The sequence below is a fragment of the Pygocentrus nattereri genome, chromosome 5 (assembly GCF_015220715.1).
Source record: "Pygocentrus nattereri isolate fPygNat1 chromosome 5, fPygNat1.pri, whole genome shotgun sequence".
Classification (NCBI taxonomy): domain Eukaryota; kingdom Metazoa; phylum Chordata; class Actinopteri; order Characiformes; family Serrasalmidae; genus Pygocentrus; species Pygocentrus nattereri.
In genome coordinates, this window is record NC_051215.1 from 41,619,419 (window position 1) to 41,644,806 (window position 25,388).

At 38.4% G+C, this 25,388-nt stretch overlaps 1 protein-coding gene across 3 annotated transcripts; it reads left to right on the top strand.

Moving 5' to 3' along the window:
• Window positions 1–206: 206 nt before the first annotated feature.
• On the top strand, window positions 207–25,348 carry slka (STE20-like kinase a). 3 transcript variants are annotated; one of them, XM_037538497.1, is made up of 19 exons: window positions 207–788; window positions 5,375–5,539; window positions 6,801–6,849; window positions 7,930–8,079; window positions 8,319–8,391; window positions 8,647–8,841; window positions 9,236–9,317; window positions 9,433–9,564; window positions 9,724–10,923; window positions 11,015–11,145; window positions 11,383–11,506; window positions 11,831–12,010; window positions 14,386–14,478; window positions 17,087–17,216; window positions 18,656–18,780; window positions 19,534–19,722; window positions 20,045–20,170; window positions 21,379–21,492; window positions 22,118–25,348. In XM_037538497.1, the coding sequence occupies exons 1-19, from the start codon at window positions 639–641 to the stop codon at window positions 22,262–22,264; spliced, it is 3,555 nt and encodes a 1,184-aa protein (XP_037394394.1). In that variant the 5' UTR covers window positions 207–638; the 3' UTR covers window positions 22,265–25,348. The 3 variants fall into 3 exon arrangements, with proteins under 3 accessions (XP_037394394.1, XP_017552044.2, XP_017552045.2); XM_017696555.2 differs by lacking the exon at window positions 14,386–14,478 and adding an exon at window positions 15,173–15,244; XM_017696556.2 differs by lacking the exon at window positions 14,386–14,478.
• The last annotated feature ends 40 nt before the right edge of the window (window positions 25,349–25,388 follow it).

Here is a 25,388-nt window from a genome sequence, read left to right on the forward strand (position 1 = left end):
GTTTGGGCCGTAACTCCAGACTGACTGACTGTGTGTGTGGACACTGAGGCTTTTCCGAGGAGTTCGGGCATCCGCATCCGCTTCGCTCGCTCTGTAGCTGTAGCAGGCTAGCTACCCTATCCGGAGACACCCCGCGATTTCGTTTATTTTACCCACCGTGGCAGCGTGAAGACATCTTTCGAGAGTGGACATTTGAATGTGTACACATTAGCCTTTTATTCACACTCTACAAACTATACAAGAGGATCCGGTAGACAGATGTAGCCGCCGAACTCGCCTGCTAGCCGATGAAGAAAGACTGACTGCTGGTCTCTAACGTTACCTCTCTTCAGTCGAGCAGTTATGGACGGGGTTGTGGGTGATCCACCACAGTTATGGATGTGTTAATGGATACAGGCCACAAAAACGATCTATATTTGATTTTATATTATATAGTTCTTGACTGGCTGAGTTTCTACAGTGTCCAGGATTAAACCGCGCTGTCTCGGGCTAGCAGTTACAGTTAAATGTGTGGTACGAGTTAGCTGAGGGTCTGTGACTGAGAGCTAGGTTAGCTAGTTAGCAAACTTAGTTTGAGTTGGGCTCAGTGGCCGTTAGCGGCCGTTTTTGATAATCTAACGGTTCATTTCCCTGCAAAGATGTCGTTTTTCAATTTACGGAAGATATTCAAGCTGGGCTCTGAGAAGAAGAAGAAACAGTATGAACACGTTCACAGAGACGTTAATCCAGAGGAGGAATGGGAAATTGTGGGGGAGCTCGGAGATGGAGCCTTTGGGAAGGTGTACAAGGTAAGGGTTTCAGCTAAATAACGTTACTTTTGATCATGGATAGTGTACAGCAGATCTCTTTTTGCCGGTTTTCATTCAGTTTCCCTCAGAAACATCGCATAGACACACCACAAAACCCCTGTTTCCTTTATTTCAAGCTACGGTTCTGACAAGATGTCAGTCTTACACGCCCAGTTTTGCTATGCCATCTTTATCTGCATCCTCATTCAGTAAACATTCTTGCTAACTGACTCTGTACAGTTTGTGGAGGAGTACCATTTTGCCATATACTTTGAGCCCAGACAATAATAGCCTTAGCTGATTCAGTGTCACTTCAGTGTATTGGGCTCCAAGGGAACCCCATTATCTAAATTTACAGTTAAGTTCATAATTGTTACGATACAAAAGGTATGATTCTTAGTGTAGATGACTTGGAGTCATGTGAGTGGTCTGAAAACACACTGGGATATTTTCACAAGCCCAAATGATAATCTGAAACTAGACTTTGACATTTGCTAATGCTAAGGTGGCAGTTAGAGCTGGCAGCTGATAAATATAAACACCCTAAAGGTTATGCTTGCAAGGGACAATACTGGGAAGGATCAGTCCTCTCTTGCATAGTGTAAATCTTTTATTACTACTCCCTGTTATGGAATGTATTGTGCCTTTTAAAGTGCACTTGACTGGGTGTTGCTACAATGCCACCTTCCTCATTCCTTTTTAACGCAGAAAGCATAAGTACAGAGTGAATCTGTTTCATTACACTCTTAAAGATGGTGGGCCATCTACAGCATGTTCATGCATATTTTCCATCAATCTGAAAAACTTTTTCATGATGCAAAGAGCCCTTTAGTCATGTACAGGGTTCTTGAGTGTTTGTGGCTCTATATAGAACCATTTTCTTTACTAAAGAACCCTTGAAGCTCCATTTTTTTTCAGATTGTAGTTCAGTGGAATTCTAGCCAGAAAATATTAGTTATTGCTTTGATTGGGTCATGGTTGCCTTCTTTCCACATCAAATGATAAGGAAACTTTCCAGGAAAGATCTGGTGATTCATGACGGGTAGTTTTGTAGACCCATTTTTTTTAGTGTTTCCCTGAGAAATATGTAGTTTTGTATTGTTCAGTAACCTGCTGCGAAATGTGAGTCACAGCACTGACATTGTTTTCATGGTTAGGTGGGTAAGCTAGGCTAGTTTTGTAAGATATAGACATTCACTTGGCATGAGATTTATTAGCTAAAACTTCATCATAAATAACAGTATTTGCTCTTTAACAGGCTGAATTTTAACAGGCAGTTAGTAAACAGAAAATCGGACTTAATAACATAAAAATCATAGAAATTAAGTGGCAGCTGACTTTTTAGCACAGTGCAACCTGCATAATTATGCTCCATTTATCCACAGTATCATTGTCGAAACAGCATTCAAATGAAAGAATAAAACTCATAATTCCGATTGTGGGCAATTATGATCGTGTATGCCTTCTTAGATATTATATGATGACTTCCTCTCATGCTTGCTTGTTTTTAATGATCACACAGAGTTTTACATTTTGAAACGGAGAATAGTTGTTCAGCAGAATGGTTTGTATCAGAGGTACTAAGCATGTGTTCCCATTCACTGTAAACTAGAGGAACCTGTGCCTCTCTGGGTGGGTGTGGTAGAATTCTATCAACATCAGAAATGTAATGCCCACCCTCCTATTTAGGGATTGCTGACAAATCTGATTGAATTTCTGACTTATCACTCTTTATGACTGTGAAGTTCCCTCCCTCAAAGCAAACACCTGTTTTAAATGAAAAAAATTATGTGTTGTACAACTGCTATGTTTATTGCGTGATAAGACAAGATGTATGTATCACAGTACTGCGTTCTGCAATACAACCAGTTGCTTTGAAGGGTGGCGGCAGTGTGAAATTAGAGTTCCTGCTTGTAATGTGAAAAAATTACTCTGTGTTGCAGTGTAACTCAGAGAATAAGGTGTCAGGCTAGTTAGTTTCAGTTGAGCAAAAGCTGCATCCGTTTCCTCACTGATTACAGCAAGGACAGGCGTTGGCTAATACAAAGGGAACCAGAGTGAGTGTGACGTAAAGCTTTGTGTAAATATAAAGTCTGACACACACACACACACTTCACTTGTTCCTTTCTCCATCCACTCTTCTGTGTTTTGGTATCCATAAACATTACTCCTGAAGCTCTTCCCAAAATAGCATTGGCACACCCAGTTGTGACTGGGAAGTGCGGAATGAAATTGCATGCCACTCCTGCTGTTACACTCTCAAAATAGATGTGCAGTAACAAATCTTTCTGATGATATATGCTAATTAGCAGAGAACCCAGATATTAACGGAATTTTTATTTTAGCACAGGGGGCTTGTGTGAGGCCTTCACGAGCGCTTTCTCAAACTGTTATTGGCATGCCTCATGATGAGGCAACCCCGTCTTGTTTCCGCTTATTTCTTCTGCTTTTTTGTTTTAACAAGAATGCTATTTTAAGACTGAAGCAGTTGCAGAGAGAAATTAAGCTGCATATTTTAGACCACTAAAGGGAATTTCTTGTTCATTGCGAGTTGAAATGTTGCTCATAAAAGTTCCATAACATCTTTAGATCAGTCATTTTAATTTTACTCATTAACAAGGTTAGTATTTTGCCAGATTTACAATAAGTCTGTATATCTAGTAGGATGGCCTTGTTGGTTTGAGGACTTTTTCAAACACGGAAGGCTGTTTTAGCTGCAGTAGATTGTTGCTGCAATTGGCAGTGTGTGAAGCTGGAAAGGAGAGCATATGTATTTAAGTAGGTCAAAGGGAGTACACTTTTTAGTGTCTTTTTTTTTTTTTTTTTTTGCCTACAGATTAGAGGCGTAGACATGCATTGGGACGTGATATCGCAATGTGATATCTGTGCAAATGGATTGTGTAGAATGGATATTTCGTTAATTATGACTTGATTTCATTGTTTGAACACATGTTTGCAAAGGATCAGCGGCTCACTCCAGCACTCCTCCTGCCTCCCAGGTCTAGTGTTGTGAGTAAGTTGTGCAATACCATGATTACAGTCATCATTTTATATATGTGAATTTAGTGAGAAATACGTTGATAATTCTCTATCGTGAACCCACTTTTGGGAATGAAGTGAAATGTGGGCTGAGCATATTGTTACATCCCTACCACAGTTATACTATAAGACTATTCGAAATGGCAGCATTGTAGAAACCAAATATTATCAGCTTGTCAGCTGCTGTAATATCAGTTGGGTGTTATTTGGTCTAGCATGACCTTTATAGCCATTACTCAAATGTGTGTTGCTTATGAGTTTTGTTTCGTTCTTAAAGAAGGATTTGTCCTGTGCAGTTATATTTTTGCCGGGTTGACCCAAGCAACATTGTACAGGCTTTGAAAGCATATTGGTGTTTCCAAACTAGTGTTTTAATACATGTTCTAAATACTACCCTGCAGAACAATTATATTTAGATGTCATAATTAACAATAATTTAATTTATTTTTCTATGTGTTCCAGTTTTCTATTTCATTAGACATTTTTCATTCGTTTTTTTCAACGGATGTCACAGATGCCAGGAGTCAGATGTGCTGTGATGTTATGTCAGATACAGAGACTGGATTTTTGATAGTAATGTATTTTCATAGTTAGTTTAACTGGTTTTCTGTGAATGGATATTCCAGTTCTAACTGGTGGTCAAAGTTCAGTAATGTCACAAAATAACTTTCATTTGAAATATGAAATAATAACTTTCATAAGTGAGCACACATTTTGTTCAGCATTGAGCACTAGGTGAGTTATGTTTTATACTTAATTTGTTCATGTTTACGGTTGTTCATAATCAGCTAAATCTGTTAGCCTGCAGTCCCTGTCTATCCCAGTCCCTCAGCTCTGCAGTGGGTAAATGAGTGACTGGGGATGCACCAAGCTTCCTCTGCTGTCATTCAATGGTCAAAACTACACCCAGAAAATTGACCTGTCTTTGGCTATTTCTCTTTCTTTAATCCATTTGTGCCCAGACTTTCCTGAAATACGCAAAACCCCTTCATACCGTTATATTCTTTTAAATGTGGATATTAAAACAGGTGTACAGTACTTTGAGATTTTTTATAAAGGAATGAGTGTTATACACTATGACAACTTTAGTTGCCAGTGGGCTTAAATGGGTTGTATGGTTTGCTTTTTAAAATCTCTCCCTTGCTTATCTGTTTTCTGTCTGTCAGAGAAAATGGGTGGTGTGGCTGTGCTCAGCCTTAAGCTAAAATTACTTGCCGGTGGCATTATTAGTTTGTAACTTAAGGTCATGTTCATGGTTAAAGTGCCATTGTATTATTATTATTATTATTATTATTATTATTATTATTAATTTTTATTTATTTATTTATTTATTTATGTTCTTTTTATGAAAATATTTTGTTTAAAATGGTGATAAAAATATCAAGAGGTGAAGCTTTTGAATGCTAAATTAGGAAACAAATAGAAACACAACAAACAAATGTGCAGGTATAACATGTACATTGTTTTATACCATTTAACCTGTTCTGTACATTTGTATATTGATTTGTTGCCTGTTCATCCATCTTCCACTTACTGTTTTGTCACAGGCTCAGAGTAAGCAAACAGGTGTTCTGGCTGCTGCTAAAGTGATAGATACCAAGACAGAGGAAGAGTTGGAAGACTACATGGTAGAGATTGACATACTTGCCTCTTGTGATCATCATTACATCGTCAAGCTGCTTGATGCCTACTACTACGATAACAAACTATGGGTGAGCTCTCCTTCAAATTATATTTACTTGTTTGTGATCAAGTGGTTTTGCTTAAGCTGTACATATAAATACAGACGCGCCTCAGAGGGTCGAGGCACAGTGAGGTTGCATTGCTTGTGCTACAGTCTCACAAATTAGATTGGCCAGTTAATATCTGTTGTGTATTAACAGTAACAGTAGAAACTGCTTTGCTGATGTTGCCTAATTCAGTTTTAATATGTAAGACAGCATTCAGCTCTACTAGTCTACTGTCTACACTCATCAATGGATCCTTTTCATTCTCCTACAGAACTCATAAAACATATAGGACTGGGTGGTTTCAGATGACCACCTCTCTGTGGTTGGCAGGGTAATGGTCTATTACAAATGACTAGAGAAAGTACTCATGCATTAATTATAGACAAGTCCAGCCTGCTCCTACGGGCTCATCAGATGAGATTAATGCCCTGCTCCCACCAGCGTGGTCATGTTTGCTTAAAACTGGGAGATCATATCAAGCCAGTCAGCTGTAAAAGCTTTAAATGGACTGAGACGATTCCCCCAGCGTACAGGATCTTAGACGGAATTCTAAAATATTAATGCAACGATGAGCAAAATCTGCACCCTGCTCAGTTGTTGGTCAATTGATGATAGCTGTACTGTATAGAGGTATTAAGAAAGGGAAAAATGGTTTAATTTTTGTCAATTGTGATTATTTGCTAGTAATGAGACCTAACAACCCTATCTTTAAATGTACAGAGTTCATGACTTGTGTCAGTTTTTACTGAAACCAGCTGATGCTTCTAACCATTCCTTACTGCCTCTGGTCAGAATTATGTGGATGAATGAATGAATTACAAGCTTATACAGTTTTAGTCTAAGTCTGAAATTTTATACCTTTTCAATGACTGCAGTTTCACATAATGGTACATAATTGCATTGCAGTTGTCTAATGGACTTAATCACTGCAATCTTAGATTATGTGTTTACTTATGGATCGAATGAATGCTGAAAAGTGCTTATTTTTATTGGCTGTACCAGGGATTAAATTGGATCTAGAAGCCAAAATCTGATCCTGTAATCAGATAACTTATGATTGTGAGCAGGCATTTTGCAAATGCTTTAGCCTTTCTTTGCTGTTTGTCGCTCAAGCTGAATTCAGAGCGAGCATATGAATGAGAGAGTGAGTTAAATTGATTAATAATTGTCGTAGAAGCCTTGAAACGGAATATAAGTGAGTGGAGTTTATAATAAAAAATATCATCTGTCTCTCTTTCTGTAGATTCTTATTGAGTTTTGTGCTGGAGGTGCGGTTGATGCTGTTATGTTGGGTAAGTTTTACTTTATTTTTTTAAAGTTGGGGAAAGGCTGCATAGAGAACAGTTGAATCATTTAAATAGTACACTCAAATAAGTGGTATTCCATTCCCCTGAACCTAAATGCCGCACAGTTTGCTATGCTCAGTTTGACACTGGAGAGATCCAAGCATATAATTATTGAAGCTCCTGTTTCAAGGAGTGGTTAGTGTCTTTTTAAGCAATTCAGCCTTTTCTCCTGTATAATTTGGATAGGTTTCTGGAAGTCTCCTACACAATTTTTCCAGTAAATGTTATGGGAATGCATTATAGTAGTAAAACGCCAGTGCTCTTTAGCATCAGTGTCATGGTCAACCACAAAAGCAAGTCTAATGGATCATATACTTTCTTCTAATGAAGTAATATCTGTATTACATCTGAAGGTTGGGTTTTATCACAAAGCATGTGCCCGCATGGTTCCACTTCTAACAGCTTTTAGGTTATAGGATTATAAAAAAAATCACAGCTATAGAGTGCTGATTTTCGAATGATTAAAAACCTAAGGTTAGTGCTTATTATTAGGTGATGCATGTCAGCACTCTCACTTTTCACCTGCAGCTGAAGTGCTTGTAGGAGGTGCAGTTAGTGAGGAGGCGTAGTCCTTTTGAAATTGATTTTGTTTGAGCAGTAGAGTTGACTCATTGTTTGTGCTGGTATGACTCTTTCTCTCTTCTGTCTCTTTAAGGTAGGCCTCACGTCCCCCTTATCAGGGGCCCAGTCATGGGTCTCTTGTCACAAGTGTGCGCTGTTATCAGCTAGCCAAGGGCATATTTAAAAAGGCTATGAAACTAATAAGAGATATAGTTCTTATTCTAACTTAGATTCTTATATGTAGTTCAAGTTGTTTGAGAGACCAAATAAGAGTACTTATTACTTTTCCTAGCCACTTCAGCCTGGCACCTGGAAAAGTTCAGGCAGTGCCTGTCAGCATGTAAATGAGACATAAGCAGTGTGTAACATATTTTATGACTCTTTATAATGACAGGCACTTGCTGACTGTTTGTGTGCGTGTGTGTGTGTGTGTGCATGTGTTTGTGTGTGCGTGAATGTATTCAGAGCTGGAGCGGTCGCTGACTGAGCCACAGATCCGGGTGGTGTGTAAACAGACCCTGGAGGCGCTGACTTATCTCCACGAGAATAAGATCATCCATAGAGATCTGAAAGCTGGAAATATTCTCTTTACCTCAGATGGTGACGTCAAGCTGGGTGAGGGCCCATGCCAGATGTGTTCACCTGTGCTCAGTAGCAATCTGATGTGCAGTATATGTTGTAAATTCAGATATATAGCATGCCAGCAGCAAAATATTAATATTCCTTTTGCTTTGATTTTGACATTTAATACATTATGGGCTTTGCAAAAAAATGTTTCTCCTTTAAGTCTTGTTGGCTGTGGCTTTGCTGCCTTTTGACATATGTCTTTAATTTGGATCAATTGCTCCACTCAGCTGACTTTGGAGTGTCTGCAAAAAACACAAAGACTCTTCAGAGAAGAGATTCTTTCATTGGAACTCCTTACTGGTTAGTCATCTGCTCATTTCTTCTGTTCTGGAAAACTAGTATTTCTAGCTTGTTACAACATAACAGATTTTGTGATAGATTTTTCTTCTTTATTTGAATATATTCTTTATTGTTTCGTTATTTTGTCGTGCCATAAGACACGGGCTTACGAAATAATGCATCAACCTTTGCTAAGATCTATTAAACAATTTTCGTCCTTTTTGTCTCTTACCGCTTTTTATCCCATCATTCATTTCATTCTGCTTGTGTCTGCAGGATGGCTCCTGAAGTGGTTATGTGTGAGACATCGAAGGACAGGCCATATGACTACAAAGCGGACATCTGGTCCCTAGGGATCACACTGATTGAGCTGGCACAGATTGAGCCACCCAATCATGAGATGAACCCTATGAGAGTCCTGCTCAAAATAGCCAAGTCTGAGCCCCCCACACTCCTGCAGCCCTCGCGGTGGTAAGGGCTGAATCATAGCCATGAACAGTGTACATTCTTGTTTTCTTCAGCTGTGAAGTGGGTAAAATTAATAAATGTTTACTAAAATTCAGCCTGACGCTTTAAGTCTCTAGTCAGTGTAGGAATGACTTGAAGAAAGCAGTGTTTTACTTGGTTTTGACAGAGCCTCTGAATATATCTCCAAATAATGATGTGTCCAGGCTGCAGGCTGCTCAAATGAGTAACGATGAATCAGATTAGCAGTCGCCCACCCAGAGCATTGCTACATGGGTAGCCTGAAAGTGTGCAGAATTCCATCACTCAGTTGTTGTGTTTTTAATCTAAGTCGTCAAGTATCCATGAAGGCTTTTTCAGTTAATGCATGGATTTTTAGATTCTTTACTGTGTTAAACAGGTCTCCAGAATTCAGTGATTTCTTGAAGAAAGCACTGGATAAGAATGTTGATCAGAGATGGAGTGCAACACAGCTCCTGCAGGTGACTGATCCATAAAGGAACAGAGGATTCCTAAAACTAAAAGAAAACAGTGATTAATGTTTTTGCTGAGATGTGCTGTTTAATTTTACAGTGGTTCATTTGATTTGTCTTTCAGCATCCATTTGTTTCAAGTGTAACTGATAACAAACCTTTGCGTGAGCTAATTGCTGAGGCCAAAGCTGAAGTGTTTGAAGAGATTGAGGAAGGCAAAGAAGAGGAGGAGGAAGAGGAGCCAGAAACACAGCTGGTACATCAGTGATTTTAGTATACACTTAATTTTTTGTTCTGTGTATTCCATGAGTAGTGCCTTTAGGAAGCCTTAAAGCACCAGCTGAAATAAAAACATAGAATATAATTTATCTTTGCAATTTACTATTTTTACATGTTCCTTTGATTGTGAACATAGGATGTGCCAAGACACAAGCGAGCGCTGTCTGAAACCAGTGTTGGCAGCTTAGAGGATGACAAGTTGTCTCAGAATATGTCTATGCCAGAGTCAATTTCTGAGGGTTCTGAGCCACAGGTAGAACCTAGCACAGTTGAGGACAGCAAGAGGACCTCAGTTGTGGGTCTGAACTCAAGAGAAGCTGGCCATGCTGAGGAGGAGAGGAAAAAAATGGTCACTGAAAGAGACCTCAATTCTGAAGACTCAAATGCTGGAGACGAAAGCATGTCAAAGCATGAAGAAATCCAGACTCCAGAAACTATTGCTGAGGAGAAGATTCCTGAAGAACCAAGTGCTCCAACACAAAACAACGCAGAGATCCAGGAGACTGCTGTCCAGAAGATTGTGACTGTCAGTGAGGAGACAGGAGAGGAGGAGAAGGAGGAGGTTATGACAGAAGAGCAATCAGAGAACCAAGATGAGGAAAAGAAAACTGATGAGGTTCTAACAGATCAAGAGCTGAGGAAGACAGAGGAAACTGGCAAAGAGGCAGGAGAAGAAAGTACTGAACAAAAGGAAGGAACTATAACAGAGGTCAAAGATAACAGTGTTCCTGAAGTAGCCGTTATTGAATCGAGTGAGGCTATCCTAGATGTCACAGGAGAGAAAGGGGACTCGGTGGAGGCTAAAGATGAGATGGAAAAGAAGGAGCTGGAGAACATAGACAAAGAAGCATCTGTTCACATGCCTGCAGGGGAGGAGAACAAAGAAGAGGAGGAGGAATACAAGAAGCCCCAGCAGGAAGACCTAGAGGACCAGCCTAAAGCTGAAACAGAATCTAAGTCAAGGCCAGATGAGGGCCAAACTGAGACACCAGCAGATGCACTTCTAGAAGACATTCCTTCTGAGAAAGAAAAAAGAGTGAATGAAAGTGAGGAGACCTCTGTGGATGTGGAACCTGTCACTGAAATCAATGGGCAAAAGGAGGATAAAGACAGTGCATCAAAAGAGGTTCCAGAAACAACTGTGGAGCAGTTGGCATCCTCTGAAGCAGCTCCAGAGGGGGTTGTGGAACAAAACTCAGCTGCAGCAGTTAAACCTGATGTTGAGAAGGATTCTGATTCTGGAAGTAGCTCTGCAGCAGATACCAACAGCATTGACATAAATCTTTCTATCTCCAGCTTCCTATCAAAAAGCAAGGAGGGATCTATTTCTATTCAAGTAAGATTGTGTTTTATCTTTTAAGAAATTATTATGGTGACTTCATAATACTTAGTATACTTAATAATACTAAATAATACTACCTTCACAGGACGCCAAACGTCAGAAGAAGACTCTGAAAAAGACTCGCAAGTTTTTGGTTGATGGTGTGGAAGTAAGCGTGACCACTTCAAAGATAATTACTGACAATGACACCAAGAGTGAGGAACTAAGGTTTCTGAGGTAACATCCATAATCATTACCTTATTTCTATCTTTATAGTGAGGTAATAGTGAAGTGAAGTATAGTGCTATCTTGGATTTGTTCATTTTTTCCATATATGAATCAGTAAATTAATATGGAATTTAATTGTTTTCGAAAAAAGGTTATTGTGGCTCCAAATTCCTTTGCTGGTGGTAGCAGTATGTCTAGCTCTGCTGCGGTGCATGTTAAGTGAAATGGGTTGTGTTCCTGTTGTAGGCGTCAGGAGCTGCGTGAGCTAAGGCTGCTACAGAAGGAGGAGCAGCGAGCCCATCAGCAGCTCAGCAATAAGCTGCAACAACAGAAAGAGCAATTGTTTCGGCGCTTTGAGCAGGAGATGACTGTTAGTGCCTTGATGTCCTCAGAAAAAATATCACTCATTCTGCTGTAGAGTTATTAAAATCAAATTGTGGAGGCTCACAATGTTACACATTTACCCTGATATCATTAAGTACGTTGGATGTGTTGAATCAATCAAAACGAACTGTGCAGTGCTGTATCCCTCCAATATTTTGAGGAATCTGAGACCCACTGAATCTATAATTTAAAACATTTGTGTGTTAGTTGCACTTGGTATTTGTGTACAAAAGCACAGTTCAGAGAGTTCAGATTACCTGGTGTTCATCATTGTAGTGGAGTAATCTCTCTTTCTCAATCTTTCTCTCAGGGTAAGAAACGCCAGTATGACCAGGAGGTGGAGAACCTGGAAAAGCAGCAGAAGCAAGCCATAGAGCGTATGGAACAAGACCACACCAATCGACTGAGGGATGAGGCTAAAAGGATCAAATCAGAGCAGGATAAGGAGCTCTCAAAGTTCCAGAACATGCTCAAGAATCGCAAGAAAGAGGTAAGTACTAGAGAGCAGTTACATTTACTGCTGTGTGTTCGTCTTGTAGAGCTATAGCAGAAATGTGTTGCCATATTTGTCTGCTTTTGTGTGGTGGCTTTGCAGGGGCTGAGGATGGTTACCTTAATTGCTCTTTTTCCTGAATTCTTTATTTCTGTCTGCAGTCATTTATATCCTTGAAAATGTGATCTATCCACAAGGAATGTGCACTTGTAGCTCTGTTGCAGATCACAGAGACTTGCTGCTTCTTCTAGCTGCATTTGAATCTATCTTCAGGGTCATCCTGCACACAGTTTCCTAGCAGCCTTGCATTGTGTTCATGCTTATAATTCATCTAGGGCTAAGTGGAGATCAGCTTTAGTTTACACAATTTGGCTCAGTTTAGCCTCAGTTTCAGCCTTGTAGAAACATCAAAGCAAGCTTTAAACACTGACTAGAAACTGAGCATGGCTGAAAACCTCTCTGTATTATTTGGCTGCATGTTTCTTTCTTTAAGATTTGCTTTTAAATGGATTTCTCTCTGAGAACAGGCATGGCCTAAACAATATTTAAATGTGGTTTTATTCAGGGTTTACATTGGTGCTTGTCCTTTTTTGTCATCATGCATGTTTTTTTTCAGTAAATGCTGGAGTCTCTTTCTTGGCATGATTGGAATATGGTTGTGGTTTTAGCAGAGGTGTATCTATATAGCTTTCAAGTTTTCATGTGCTGTCACTACAGAATTCAGCTGAGGCTTTTAACTCGGTTTCCATCTGCATGACAATGCTTTAATCACTCGGATATGGCAATGTGTTACATAGAAATATTATCCTTCATGTTTGTGTTGCACAACAAACAAAATTAGGCTTTAGTAATGTATAAACTGTAATTAACATTGTTTATGAAAACTCTTTTACTACATCGTAATTGTGTGTTTTAATAATCTGTATGCTGTTGCTTATTGTCTATTTTTATAGATGTTACTAATGTTGATTTGTGTGAATGTGCTCTGGAGTGTGGGACTGGTGGAGGGCTTCAACTGGCAAATCAGTTTAGTCCAAAAAATTCTGGTGTTACTTTTAGTATATGTAATTGGGGTGGTTTCAGTCTGTCTTTTTATTTATTTAATTATTCATTTATTTCCCCTTTTAGATTTTATGGGGATCTCTGGTGCACACCAGGATATAGTTTAAAGGCAACTGTTTGGGGAAACGATAACAGGCCTATTGTGCTATTACATTACATTTTGACTAAAGGCTGCCTCTGAGCAAAATCTCATTTTATTTCATTAACTTTTCTTGATGCGGGACTGACCCTAATGATATGAAGTCACTACTGTCACAGCTGTTCAGCCCGTCATGAAAAAGAGTAAAAATCAAGAGATGGAATCCATATGTTTTAAAGGAATATAGTGCATGTTAGTTACTGCCAAATAGCATTATGCAAATTAGGCATGCTAGCTGGTGTCTCCTAGCTTTCATTCAGCATAAGCTACTTTAGCGCTTTTGACTGAAGTAGCACTTTAATGTTTCCTGCCATGCAAGGGTTTTCTGAGTAAGCAACTGGCACAGGAGGGAACGGTCACAGGGTCTCTTGTGATAAACCCTGCTGCCTTTTATGTGTTTCAGGTAAATACTATTAATTAAGGATGCATGATATTGGAATCATATTAGTATTAGCAGATAATTGCTTAAAAAATTATCAGCTTCTTTGGCGTTCCAGAGAGAACGTTTAGGTGATGCTGAAAACGTACTTTATCCATTGTTCTTCATTTGCATCCCTATAGAAATAATTATATTTCATCATAATGCTGATGCAAGTAGATGTCCCACTTTCTACATTTTGTAAATATGGCAGATATGCATATGAAAAATATTGATCATTTGGTATTGGCCTGTAATTTTCATAATCATTGCATTCCTAGTATTACTCTTAGTTCTGTTAAAGTGTGCATCGTTTTAGAGATTACACTACAGTGCTACTCTTTTTAACATTTATGAGACAGTATTTGGTTGAGGTCTTGTTTCATCATTAGAACTTTAACTATTCTGTCTCTGCTACTTATCTGATTTCTGACACGGTGGCTGATCATGCATACTCTATTCTCTAATACATTTTTATTAACAGAATCAACTTGAAATTGACTTCTCAGGCTGTCTGCAGGCATTCTTAAGGTTTCTGGGAGACCTTTATTTAAGCATAAGTCTGCGCTAAATCATCCATAAATCTCTTGGGTTTCTAGCTTTCAGTGGTACTAATCATCGCACGGGTAAAGTTTACCTTTTAAACCAATCATTGCATGATAATTTGTCACTAATACATAATGGCAGCTGTGTTCAGTCCTCGACACAGCAAAGCCTCAATTCCCAAACCGTCTGCATACTCATACGCTTTAGGTCAAACAGGAGGTCTGCCTGTCACCCAAACATATGAGAAAAGAGCTCATGAAACGCTTAAAGGAAGACCTAGCTGTTGTTCAGGAAGAAGAGGTAAATTCCCACGAGCCATCACAAGCTCAGTTCATACATACGTTTTTCTCACACATTCATGCACATACATGTGGACACACCCATTCATGCATGCAGTACATATAACACTCTTCATTGTAGGATCTGTAGGTTCTGCAGGGCATCCGAGATCTCCCCATCTCTGAAATAAGTGATGGAAGTTGCCATATACAGCAGAAAAGGGCTTAAGACAATAGTAATTAACACCCTGGCTTGTCCTTTGCTGTTTATGTTGTACCAGCCCTTTCCTAAAGGAGGAGGACCAATTCCAGACATTAGACAGCACCTCTTTATGTGCTTTCTTTTTTTTTTGTCAGATGAGGCTCGGTGACTAGATGTTAACAGACTAATTTGTACTTGCTGTCTCTTAATACTGTGGCTGCTATTAATGCTTCAAGTCAACAACCTTTTGAAGGACTCTGAATTAATGAAGGGTCATCCTGAAGAGCACATGCTGACTCACCTGCTGCTTAACAAGGCTGTTCTTTTGGACCGGAGAATCTGCATTTGTTGCATGCAGTTTTTACAGCCTTACCCCAAAATCCCAACCCAACAACCAAAGCTGAGAAAGAGAGAGTGAAAGTGTCTGCATGCGTTTTGAAGGGTGAAAAACTGCTCTGAGTGCTTGTGTACGTGTCCCTGACTTTGGTAGAGTGCGCTGTGTTTTGCTCCACAGGGTGTGGCCCAGGTTATGATACAGTCTTTTCAGTTGTCCTCATGTGCTCTGTTCAACGCTCAGATGCAGGATGTAAGTTTTGCCCTCCTTCTCCCTGTTTCACCCCTGCTCACATGTGCCTAGTTACCACCAAACATCTGGAAGCAGAAAGATCTAAAACACTTGTTTAAAAGTTTGGAATTACTGTTTTCAAAGAGTGTGTTTACATGCAGTTAATAATCTGAAAACAGCAGAAAATCAGATTTGGTCAGTAATGTGTTAAATGCTTGACATGCATATGTAAACAGATAATGGGGAAAACTTCAGCTCAACATAATCACATTTCTGCTGTGCAAACCACCAGTAATCTCATTAAAAAAGACGTGATGGAAACGTAGTGTAAAACTTAAATTTCATTCTGAGATGGTGTCCTTTTTTTTTTTTTTTTTATTAAACATTGAGTTTACTCTCTTTATCCTTCAATCATTCAAATTATGAGCTAATCACTAAGCCGATTCATTTAGTAATAATAATTAGAATAAAATGGATGTTCATAATGCCCATCTTAAAAAAAAAAAAAAAGTGATCAAGTCTTAAGGCAAATAATTAATCGAGTAATTACTCTTTATAGGCAATTATTGATAATTTGTATGTTCTTCTTTAATGTTCTGGATGTTCAGCTGAAATATTATATAAAACAGCCTAAAGTAGCTTTTGATATCTAGCGTATAGTATTTGCCTACACAGTGCAAGTTCTTATTAAATGACATCAGTTGGTGACATGACGAGTGATTTCCAAACTCTTAAACGATGCTGTATGACTCAGACCTATATATGACTATCTGCTCATGTTAGTTGTCTTGCTTGTATGCAGGTTATTTATGCATCAGCTACAAAAATACTAATTTAGTAAAGTCCTTGTGAGGGGGGGGGGGGGTAAATGAAATGGTAATGAGTTTCCCTTTTAGACAAGTCAACCTTTTACTTATTGCACAACAACGTTATCAGCTCTTTGAATGCTTATCTTAAGCTGGAAGTTTCATACCCTTTCATGTGTACGCTGATTAATGATACTTTAGCACTGCCTCATGATTGGGATGGCACATGTGAGCAAGATGGTGCACTTTTTTTTTTTTTTCTTCTTCTTCTTTTTCTTTTTGGAGTGTTGTCGCTGTGTTTTGTGCAGTGTCTCTCTGAACATACTGTACTGTGCTCTGTAATTTACTCCAACTGTTACGGAGTTTCTGTACATTTCACTCACACTGTTTTATCTGTGTGCCTCTGGACTTTAAAAAACAGAAAAGCTGATGATCGTCACTGTCTCTTCACTAGGACATGTGCAGTAGGGTAACTTTTCATGCACATTTCAGCAGTGCTGTTAATAAAGTAAATAAACACGTTTTGAAGAAAATGTAAATAGTTTGAATGTAAATTGTGATTAAAAAAATGTCATTAGTTATCCTTTTTCATGCCACAATCCTCATGAACAGTTCAGTTTATCTACATGTTACTTATTCTGTTACATTTTACACACTTGGCATCTGATTTTAATGTACACTCAGTGTTGTAACTTGAATACTTAAGATTATTGAATGCGGTCCTGCAGATTTCTATATATACTGTACCATCTTAGTTTTCTGCTGTTCCATCCATCCATATTGAGCTGTACCATTTATTCATGAAATGTTGATGTTGTCTTGTTATAAGACATGTTTTTACTGTAAGTTTGTTTGACTTTTCTCTGAGTGCTCTTTCAAACAGTACTATACTCTGTTCTAGTGTTTGACCTGTCCACTGTGTGAAATGTTATTTTTCTGTTTGCTATCGGTTACACAGGCTTTATGTGCCCAGTGATTTGATTCATTAATTAGTGATATCTATCTATATTATTTTCTGTCTTACTTTCCTACCTATCTCTGACATTCCTCACCACAGGAGCAGGAGTTTCTGCAGAAGCAGCAGCAGGAGCTGGATAGTGCTCTGAAGAAGATCATCCAGCAGCACAAACTGGAGATTGCTACCATAGAGAGAGACTGTCTTAACCACAAGCAGCAGCTCTTGAGAGGTCAGACACTATTTAAATTACATCAGCTGTGGCAGATCGCATTGTTATATATATGAATATGCACAACTCAAAATAACATTGGTTAGTGAAAGTTAGATGCTGGAGTATATTTGTGCAACAAAGTGATCACTGTAGTATTGTGAAGTCTAGTGGTGAAGTTTGGGTAATAAGTGCTATGACGAGGGCCAATGCGTAAATTACCTGGCAGCATTCATATCAGTTGTGCAGACGGACTTAAAAGGTTCAGTAGCACAAAAGCATACATTTGAAAACCTTTTCTTAATCCTTTTTCAACATAATTGAGCATTTGTAAATAGAGTTGAATAATACAATGATGGAAAGACACTAAATATTAAGTACAATAAGTGGTTGAACTTCCTACTGCATTGCAATTCACTGCCTGCTTCTGTCCTGTATTGTTTCCACACTTCTTGACTCACCGTCTCACAGGCTGAAAAGAGTTTGGAATACATTACCAATACCAAGTCACATTGGCTTTACTTCTGGGTTGCCACCCGTTGGTATACTGTCTTTAAAAAAATCTGAATGAGTGCTTGTAAGGGTGAGAAAAGTGTGTATTTTATTGTATTTTCATCTTGTATTAAGTAATACACTTGATGTGTTTGTGTGTAACTGAGCCACAGGACCACCAACTTTTACATTTTTGAAGGAGTGGGATTCCAGCAGGCCAGGCCAGAAGAGTGGATAGGGTAGCTGCCATGTTGTTTATAGTATAACTTGCATCTTATTACTACAGTATCACTTCAGAATATGATGACACAAATTTTTATTAGCTGATTCATGATTAAATGTTCACACAATGTGAAGAGTAGCAGATCAATAAAATGGCTAAAAAAAACCTTAATTTTAAACGTGCATTATTATATTTATTTTAATATTAATATTTATTTAGCTATTATTTAATAAAACAGAAGTATAGAGCAATGAATATTGACCTGTTTTCATACAACAGCGGTGATATGTCTCAAATCATACCAAAGCAAGCATCCACATCCAGTGTGATTTTTCCAAATGCTTCTGTGAGCATATATGTTACCATGTTACCAGTGGAATGTGGAGGCATTTGCCAGTCCTGCATCCTATTTAGTGCTTTATGAAACCCAGCATTAGACCTCATGGGGTATGGCACAGATATGACTTGATGAGCAATTCAGAGTAATGTCAGACAGTTGTGAAAGTCTTTTTTTTTTTTTCTCTCTTTCTTTTTTTTTAAGCATGCTGACGACCTGATGCCGGTATCGTCAACCATGTCTTAACATGTATAATTCCTGCTCTCTTTCCTGGGTTAAACTGTTGCCCAGTGTGTCTGTTCTGTGTTCTCTTGGTGTGCAGGTGTATGTTCTCCATATGCAGTCTACCATTTTTCTGTCCCTCCCTTCTCGTATATCATATCTCGCATATCATGCTCCTGTTTGTAGCTCGTGAAGCAGCCATGTGGGAGCTGGAGGAGCGCCACCTACAGGAGAAGCACCAGTTACTGAAACAGCAGCTTAAAGATCAGTATTTCATGCAGAGGCACCAGCTTCTAAAACGACATGAAAAGGCGAGTACATTTATTAGAATCCAATTTTTAGCATAATATTTTCTCAACCTGCATTTGATACACTGTTTGTAGAGGAGGAAAGTGCAGGCTTACGGCATTTGCTGGTGCGTTCCAAACATTTTGAATGCCTGCTCATTTCACCACAGGGAATTTTTTTTTTATAAGAAATTATAAATCATTTAATGCTGGAACTTTGCTTAAACAGTAATTTTGTAACCGCACAAGTACATCAGGTGTGAATATAATATAAAAAAAAATGCTTTGCTGAGTCATATAACTGAATATTAAAATCCAATGGAACTATTTTAATATTAATTTCTTGGTACTTGGGCCACTTTGTTGGATGTGGCATGGTGATGATAGACTTGGTTAGTGATGGACAGGTAGTCAGTTTTGGAGAAAAGCTCTTAACTTTGTATTACTGTTTTTTGTTGTAAATCAGTCATTCCCAACATTCATGTGAAGGCAAATAAAACTGAATATAGACAACACAGCCTGTAATGTGTAGCACCTCCTATTCCATTTGAATGCCAACAGCAGAGGGCAATCACACAACTTTCCTTCACTACAGTTTAATATTCATGAGGCAGTAAATTGTTTGACTGAAGTTCTATGGGGCTTCAGTCCTGCTGTTTCTTTTGGGCCGTAGTTCTGTAATATGTGGTGCAAAATAATTTGGAAAACTGTAAAACTTTCATGTTTTGTCATGTTTATGTGCACTGATGCATCTTTTTGATCATGGCTGAATAACAGGAGATGGAACAGATGCAGGGCTATAATCAGCGGCTGGTAGAAGAGATGAAGAACAGGCAGGCTCAGGAAAGAGGCCGTCTACCAAAGATCCAGCGCGGTGAGGCTAAGACTCGCATGGCCATGTTTAAGAAGAGCTTGCGCATCACTGCCACAGGGACCCCAGAGCAGGACAGAGAGAAAATTAAACAGGTAAAGCACCGCAGCCAGCAAGGATAAAAGATATTTTGATTGATCCTTGTTAAAGTGATGGTTCAGACTAAAATCTAATTTGTGTAGTTTTGCCTGCACACATCATGTACTTGATTGATTTGGCATCTGAAGTTTGCTTCTCTTGTTTTGCACTAGCACTATGAGGCGAATGGAATAGAAGCTTATAGTCGTATGTTTGTAAAAATGCGGGTGGGGTGAGGGAGGAAGGAATTGTTTTAAATTAGATTTTTGGTTAGATCATTGCTTTTAAGTGCGCAGTGATGGTGATGTGTGGTGTGTTCACTGTGGTTTTGTTGGACAGTTTGCTGTACAGGAGGAGAAGCGACAGAAGAACGAGAGACTGCATCAGCACCAGAAGCATGAGAACCAGATGAGAGACCTCCAGCTTCAGTGTGACTCCAACATTAGGGAGCTGCAACAGCTACAGGTCCATTTTACTATACTGACAATCTTGTATCTCTTCCTGTTTTGATACTTGATATTTTGGAGAGAAGTGGAGGTATATCAGGAAATAGGGGAAGCAGGGCTCAAACTAATGTAGAGTAAAATATAACATAGATATTTAATGCAGTTAAAGAGGCTCAGGTTGAATATGTTTGGTCGTCTCATTCCCATCATATGTGAATTTGGACAGCAATTGGACAGATATTTTTCGAGATTTACACTGAAGACTGTTTGTTTTTGTATTATAAAAGTAATATTTTACTCCCGAGTGTTTATCAATTACTGATTTGTGTGTATTAGTTAAAGAACTCACATTCATATTAATCACTGTCTTAATAGTACCGTCTTGAGGCATATGAACAATTTACAGTGCAAGCTAGCCAGGCTAGAGTACAGCCTCCACACGGTGGGATTATTTAATGTACTGTTATAGCTAAGTCTCCCAGTGAGAGAATTACATATCCTCCCATATAAATGCAAAACAATCAAGATTTTATAAACAGATTAATCACAGACATGCTATAGGTGTCATGTAAATTGATTGTTTTTAAATTTTATATTGCTGGTATTTCTTCTGTTTTGTGGTCAAAGTAATGAAACTAATGAAAAAGTTGTATTTCAGTGTAGATATTTTTATGGATTTTTAGGTTGGAAAGTTTTCAGGTTCAGACAACACAGGATTTTGTGTGTGTGTGTGTGTGTGTGTGTGTGTGTGTGTGTATATATATATATATATATATATATATATATATATATATATATATATATATATATATATATATATATATATAAAATGTGTGTATAAATTATTATTATTATCATATATAATTTAGCTATTAGACACTTTAACAACTGTTAACTAGCCCCTCCGTTACAGTTAACTTTGTGTAAAGAGGGTTTAGTCGTATCCAGTAGGACCAAATGCTTCTGTGAGCACATATGCTTGCATATTACCAGTATATTATAGAGGAATTTCTACAATCATTCCTGCATCTTGTTTAGCACTTTATCAAACCTAGTATTAAATCTAATAAATAGGTGTAAATCTTACTCCAAATACTTCTGCTATGCCAAAAAAACAAAAAGCCTTGTGCTCCACGCACCCCTACTTCACAACATTTGACTTACATAATTCATAAAAAAGAATAAGCATGTGTGATTAAACAGATGTCTTTGACATTTTAAAACTAGAATGAGAAGTGCCACCTGCTGATTGAGCATGAGACTCAGAAGCTGAAGGAGCTGGACGAGGAGCACAGCCAGGAGCTTAAAGAATGGAGAGAGAAACTTCGTCCCAGGAAGAAGGTACCACATGAATAGAGATTTAGCTTCTTGCTTTAAGGTTAGAAACATGCACAATGCAAGCATGTTCACATCACACCTGGCCAATGCACTGCAAATGCATGGCACTTCTATACAAACCCAGCGTGTGTTAATACATCACTGTGGTAGATAGAATAATCAAAGGGGTGATGGAGGACAAATCAGCATGAGATCTACTGTCATTACTTCAGCCAAACAACTGTCAGCATGAAGAGGTGATGCATCATATGTTTATGCGAGACTTGTCCAACTGCTTGTCTGCTGTGATGGTAACTGACAGAAAGCACACTGGTGGTACGAGACAGTTTAGTCAGTCTTTGCTTTTGCTGCAGTGCCTCTTGCTGTAACGCTTCGAATGCAGCTTGTGCTTACATTGCGTTATGTATTGCGTCACGACACATTTAAGATTGCAGTAACTCACAAAGCCATGTTTGCATAGCTCATAGCTCCTGCGTTCGTGTATTTGCTTGAAGTACATTTATGGCCTACATATATTATTTACAACATTTTAATCAAGGAAAATTATCCTGATTATGTTAATTCAACTCATACTGAAAAATATATATTAAAAAATCCTTCTAATATTAACATGTTGCTCTCCTACCAGGCTCTTGAGGAGGAGTTCACTCGGAAGCTGCAAGAGCAGGAAGTCTTCTTTAAGATGAGTGGAGAGTCAGAGTGCCTTAACCCCACCGCCCAAAGCAGAGTCTCCAAGTTCTACCCCATCCCTAGTGTGCACTCTTCTGGCTCATAACCCCTGTAATTGTTCTGTATCGCAGGCACTAGCATGTAGAACAGCTCAGCCTGACGGTCAGTCGCTGTCCTACTGGATGTGTCAGGAGGAACATTGGGTTATGACAAGAATTGGTCATATCAGCATGTTTTTTTTTTTTTCTTTTTTAAATATATAAGTATGAAAGTAACAGTGCAACATTTCAGCAGTGCAGAAGGGGTTAACTTATGCATTACCTTGACATGCTGTACAACTATGAATCCAATGGATTAACGTTTTATTTTTATTTCTCTAGTCTGCTGGGGTGTTGCGTGATGGTTAGCACAGATTCATGATGGGCACACTCAGATGGTTGTTTTCTTTTGAGGAATTACTTACTAGAAATCAACAAATGATTCAAAGTCTGCTGGATCAGTGATGTGAAACTTTTGAAGGTTTTAGTGTGACTTTGAATCAACTGAGCGAGATTAGCAACACGCACAGTACTATGATGCACAGGTTTATGCTTTGTATTACATTAAGCTGCCTTTTCTTTAAGCCCAGCTCAGAGAATTTGCTTTTCATATTTTCTCTCTGACAGAGTCTAAAGGTTCAGTCTTTTATATGTTTAAATCCAGTTTATGTACAACATATCTATTTTTTTTGTTTTGTTTTTTTGATTTATTTTTTTTTTTTTTTTTTTGTGCCTCTCAAATATTAACAGAATGAGAATTAGAACTTCAGTCTGATAGGGCCCCATTTTAGTTGCGATACAGGTATTAGGGAGGCATACTGGGGGAAGCATGCTTAGCTAACTAAGTCTGTGCCCCCCCCCCCAAAATGAAGTGCTTTACTGATATGCAGATGATGTAAAAATATATGCAGTTTTTTTTTAATAACATTGCTTTGTGGTCAGACTGTAGAATGAACTCGAAGAATGTAACCAGGTATCTGTACTTACTGGACCCATAATGTGGGGCCACATAGTTGTGAAAATGGAATATAACACCTGCACTTTTCATGTGCATCTTAAAACTCCCATAAGCTGGAGTTTTGAAAATTCAAAATATAGACGGCTTACAGGAAAGAAAGAGGAAGATGTTAACTTCCATCATAGCCTGATGAGGAGAGGTTGAGGTGTTTTATTCAGCATGAGCTCAACCGTTAAAATAAGTGTGGTGAACACTCCTGATGTGAAAAACTTCGTCAAAAATCGCTTTTCTTACAGCTCCTTTAGGTGAGTTGAGCATATGCAGTAGTTTTTTGGGAATGGAAAGGGAAAATCAAACCCTACATTCCAACACACTCATTGTCCTTATTATTCATGTAATTATTATAATTGTTTTCAGTTGTTATGAGAATTTCAGTCCATTTAAGAAAGGGAGGAGAAGACAGATGTTACCATTCTTTTTAGTAGTTTCCTATTTTTTAAGAAGTTAACCTTTCTCCATTTATAAAGTTAGCTATGGTCCTGTGTTTTGTCTTTTTTAAGATTTGCATATATCAAACTTGCACATATTGCTCTGTTTACTGTAGTTAATTTGAACTCCTGATGAAGGTAATGGACATTGTTGATTCTATGTACAGTGATGCCTTGGATGTACAGTGGTGTCTTGAATGGCTTACAAGAATGTTTGTTGCATTTCTTTGGTTAGATGCAAATTGCTTTTTGGAAGGGTTTTTTTTTTCTATTTAAGGGGCCAGATTCACAAAAGTTTTCTTAAGAAAAAAAACTGGGTAATTCTTAATACAAACACTAAGACATTCTTAACAATGTTCTTAAATACAGCTAAAAAAAAAACCCTCAAAATAAGAGAATTATTAAGAGGATTTTTCAAGAGTAACAAACGTCCCTAACTTTCTTCTTAAGAATGAAGTTAAGAAGAAACACATTTAAGAAGATTTTCTTTCTTAATACACTTTTGTGAATTTGGCCCTTGTCTTTTTTTTTTTTTTTTTTTTTCCCCCCAATACGAGACTGGCCGTGTCTCATAGTAGTGGTTGGCTTATCCTCTACAGTGTGAAGTCTGATACGTGTCCGTGGAGATGCAGCCTGCTTTTGCGTATTTTCATGTTATAATCTAAGCAGCCTTGGCAGGACTCCTCACATCTGGGGGCCGTGTAGACAGCTCGGCTGCATAGTGACAGAGGGAAAGATGATGGCCAAATGAGTTCTGGGAGTGCTCTGGGTTACGACAGTGTACTGTACAGCTGGAACTCTCATCCAGTAGTAGGGAGCACATCTGTACTGATCAGCAGTGCTTACACCACAATTTTTTTTCATATTCAGTTTTTTTTTTAAGAGTATGATTTTTGCAAGATTTTTTTTCCTGTACAACGTTCACAATGCGTCCATATGCCTCCGGCATGCTGAAATCCTGAATGCTGGATTTGACTTGGAACTTGTGCTCAACGGGCCATGCTGTCTTTAAACGCGAATTCCACCATTTTTTTTATGTTCTGTATAATTAAATTGTTATGGTACGCAATGTCATTCCAAGTGGTTTGATGGGAAGTGGTTTATTGCTGAAGAGTTTAATGCCTCAAAAAGCTCCCATATAGAAAAGTATTCCATGATCTAGTTATGAATGCACCTCTTGATGTCTGAGACATTGTTGTACAATTGTTTTGAGATCAGCTTTTGACCCATTCTTGGCAGAGAGTTGCTAGGAGGACATGGGAAAACAAAATAGTCTGTCTTCATTAGTGGTTTTGGATAGTAAATAAAATGGCTATATTTGTGTTTGTAGACATTGTGAGCCCTGGTTCCCATCACCACCACTTTAAAGAAATCTGAGTTGGTAAGTTTCTCTACAATGAAGCAGATCACGTCAAACCAGTCTGAATGACTGTTTACATCTTAACTGTTTAATTATGCAACACGTTTTGGAAAATCACTGAAGTCCTATTATACTAGCAGATCCTTCAGTTGAATTCTCAAATCAGGATTCTTACCACTGGGGAAAATGAGAGAAAATCCTGGGGATTGTTGTGTTAGGCATTGCTGTTTAAATCTTGTGGCACTTTGGTGGAATGTCTAAAGCATTTTTAAGGTCAATTTGGCTAATGTATCTAACAGCCTACATTGATTTAACATGCTGTAAATAAAATCCTCCCATTCTGTTTTCTCTAGTCCCTTTTGTGTTTTGTAATGAGATGCCTACAC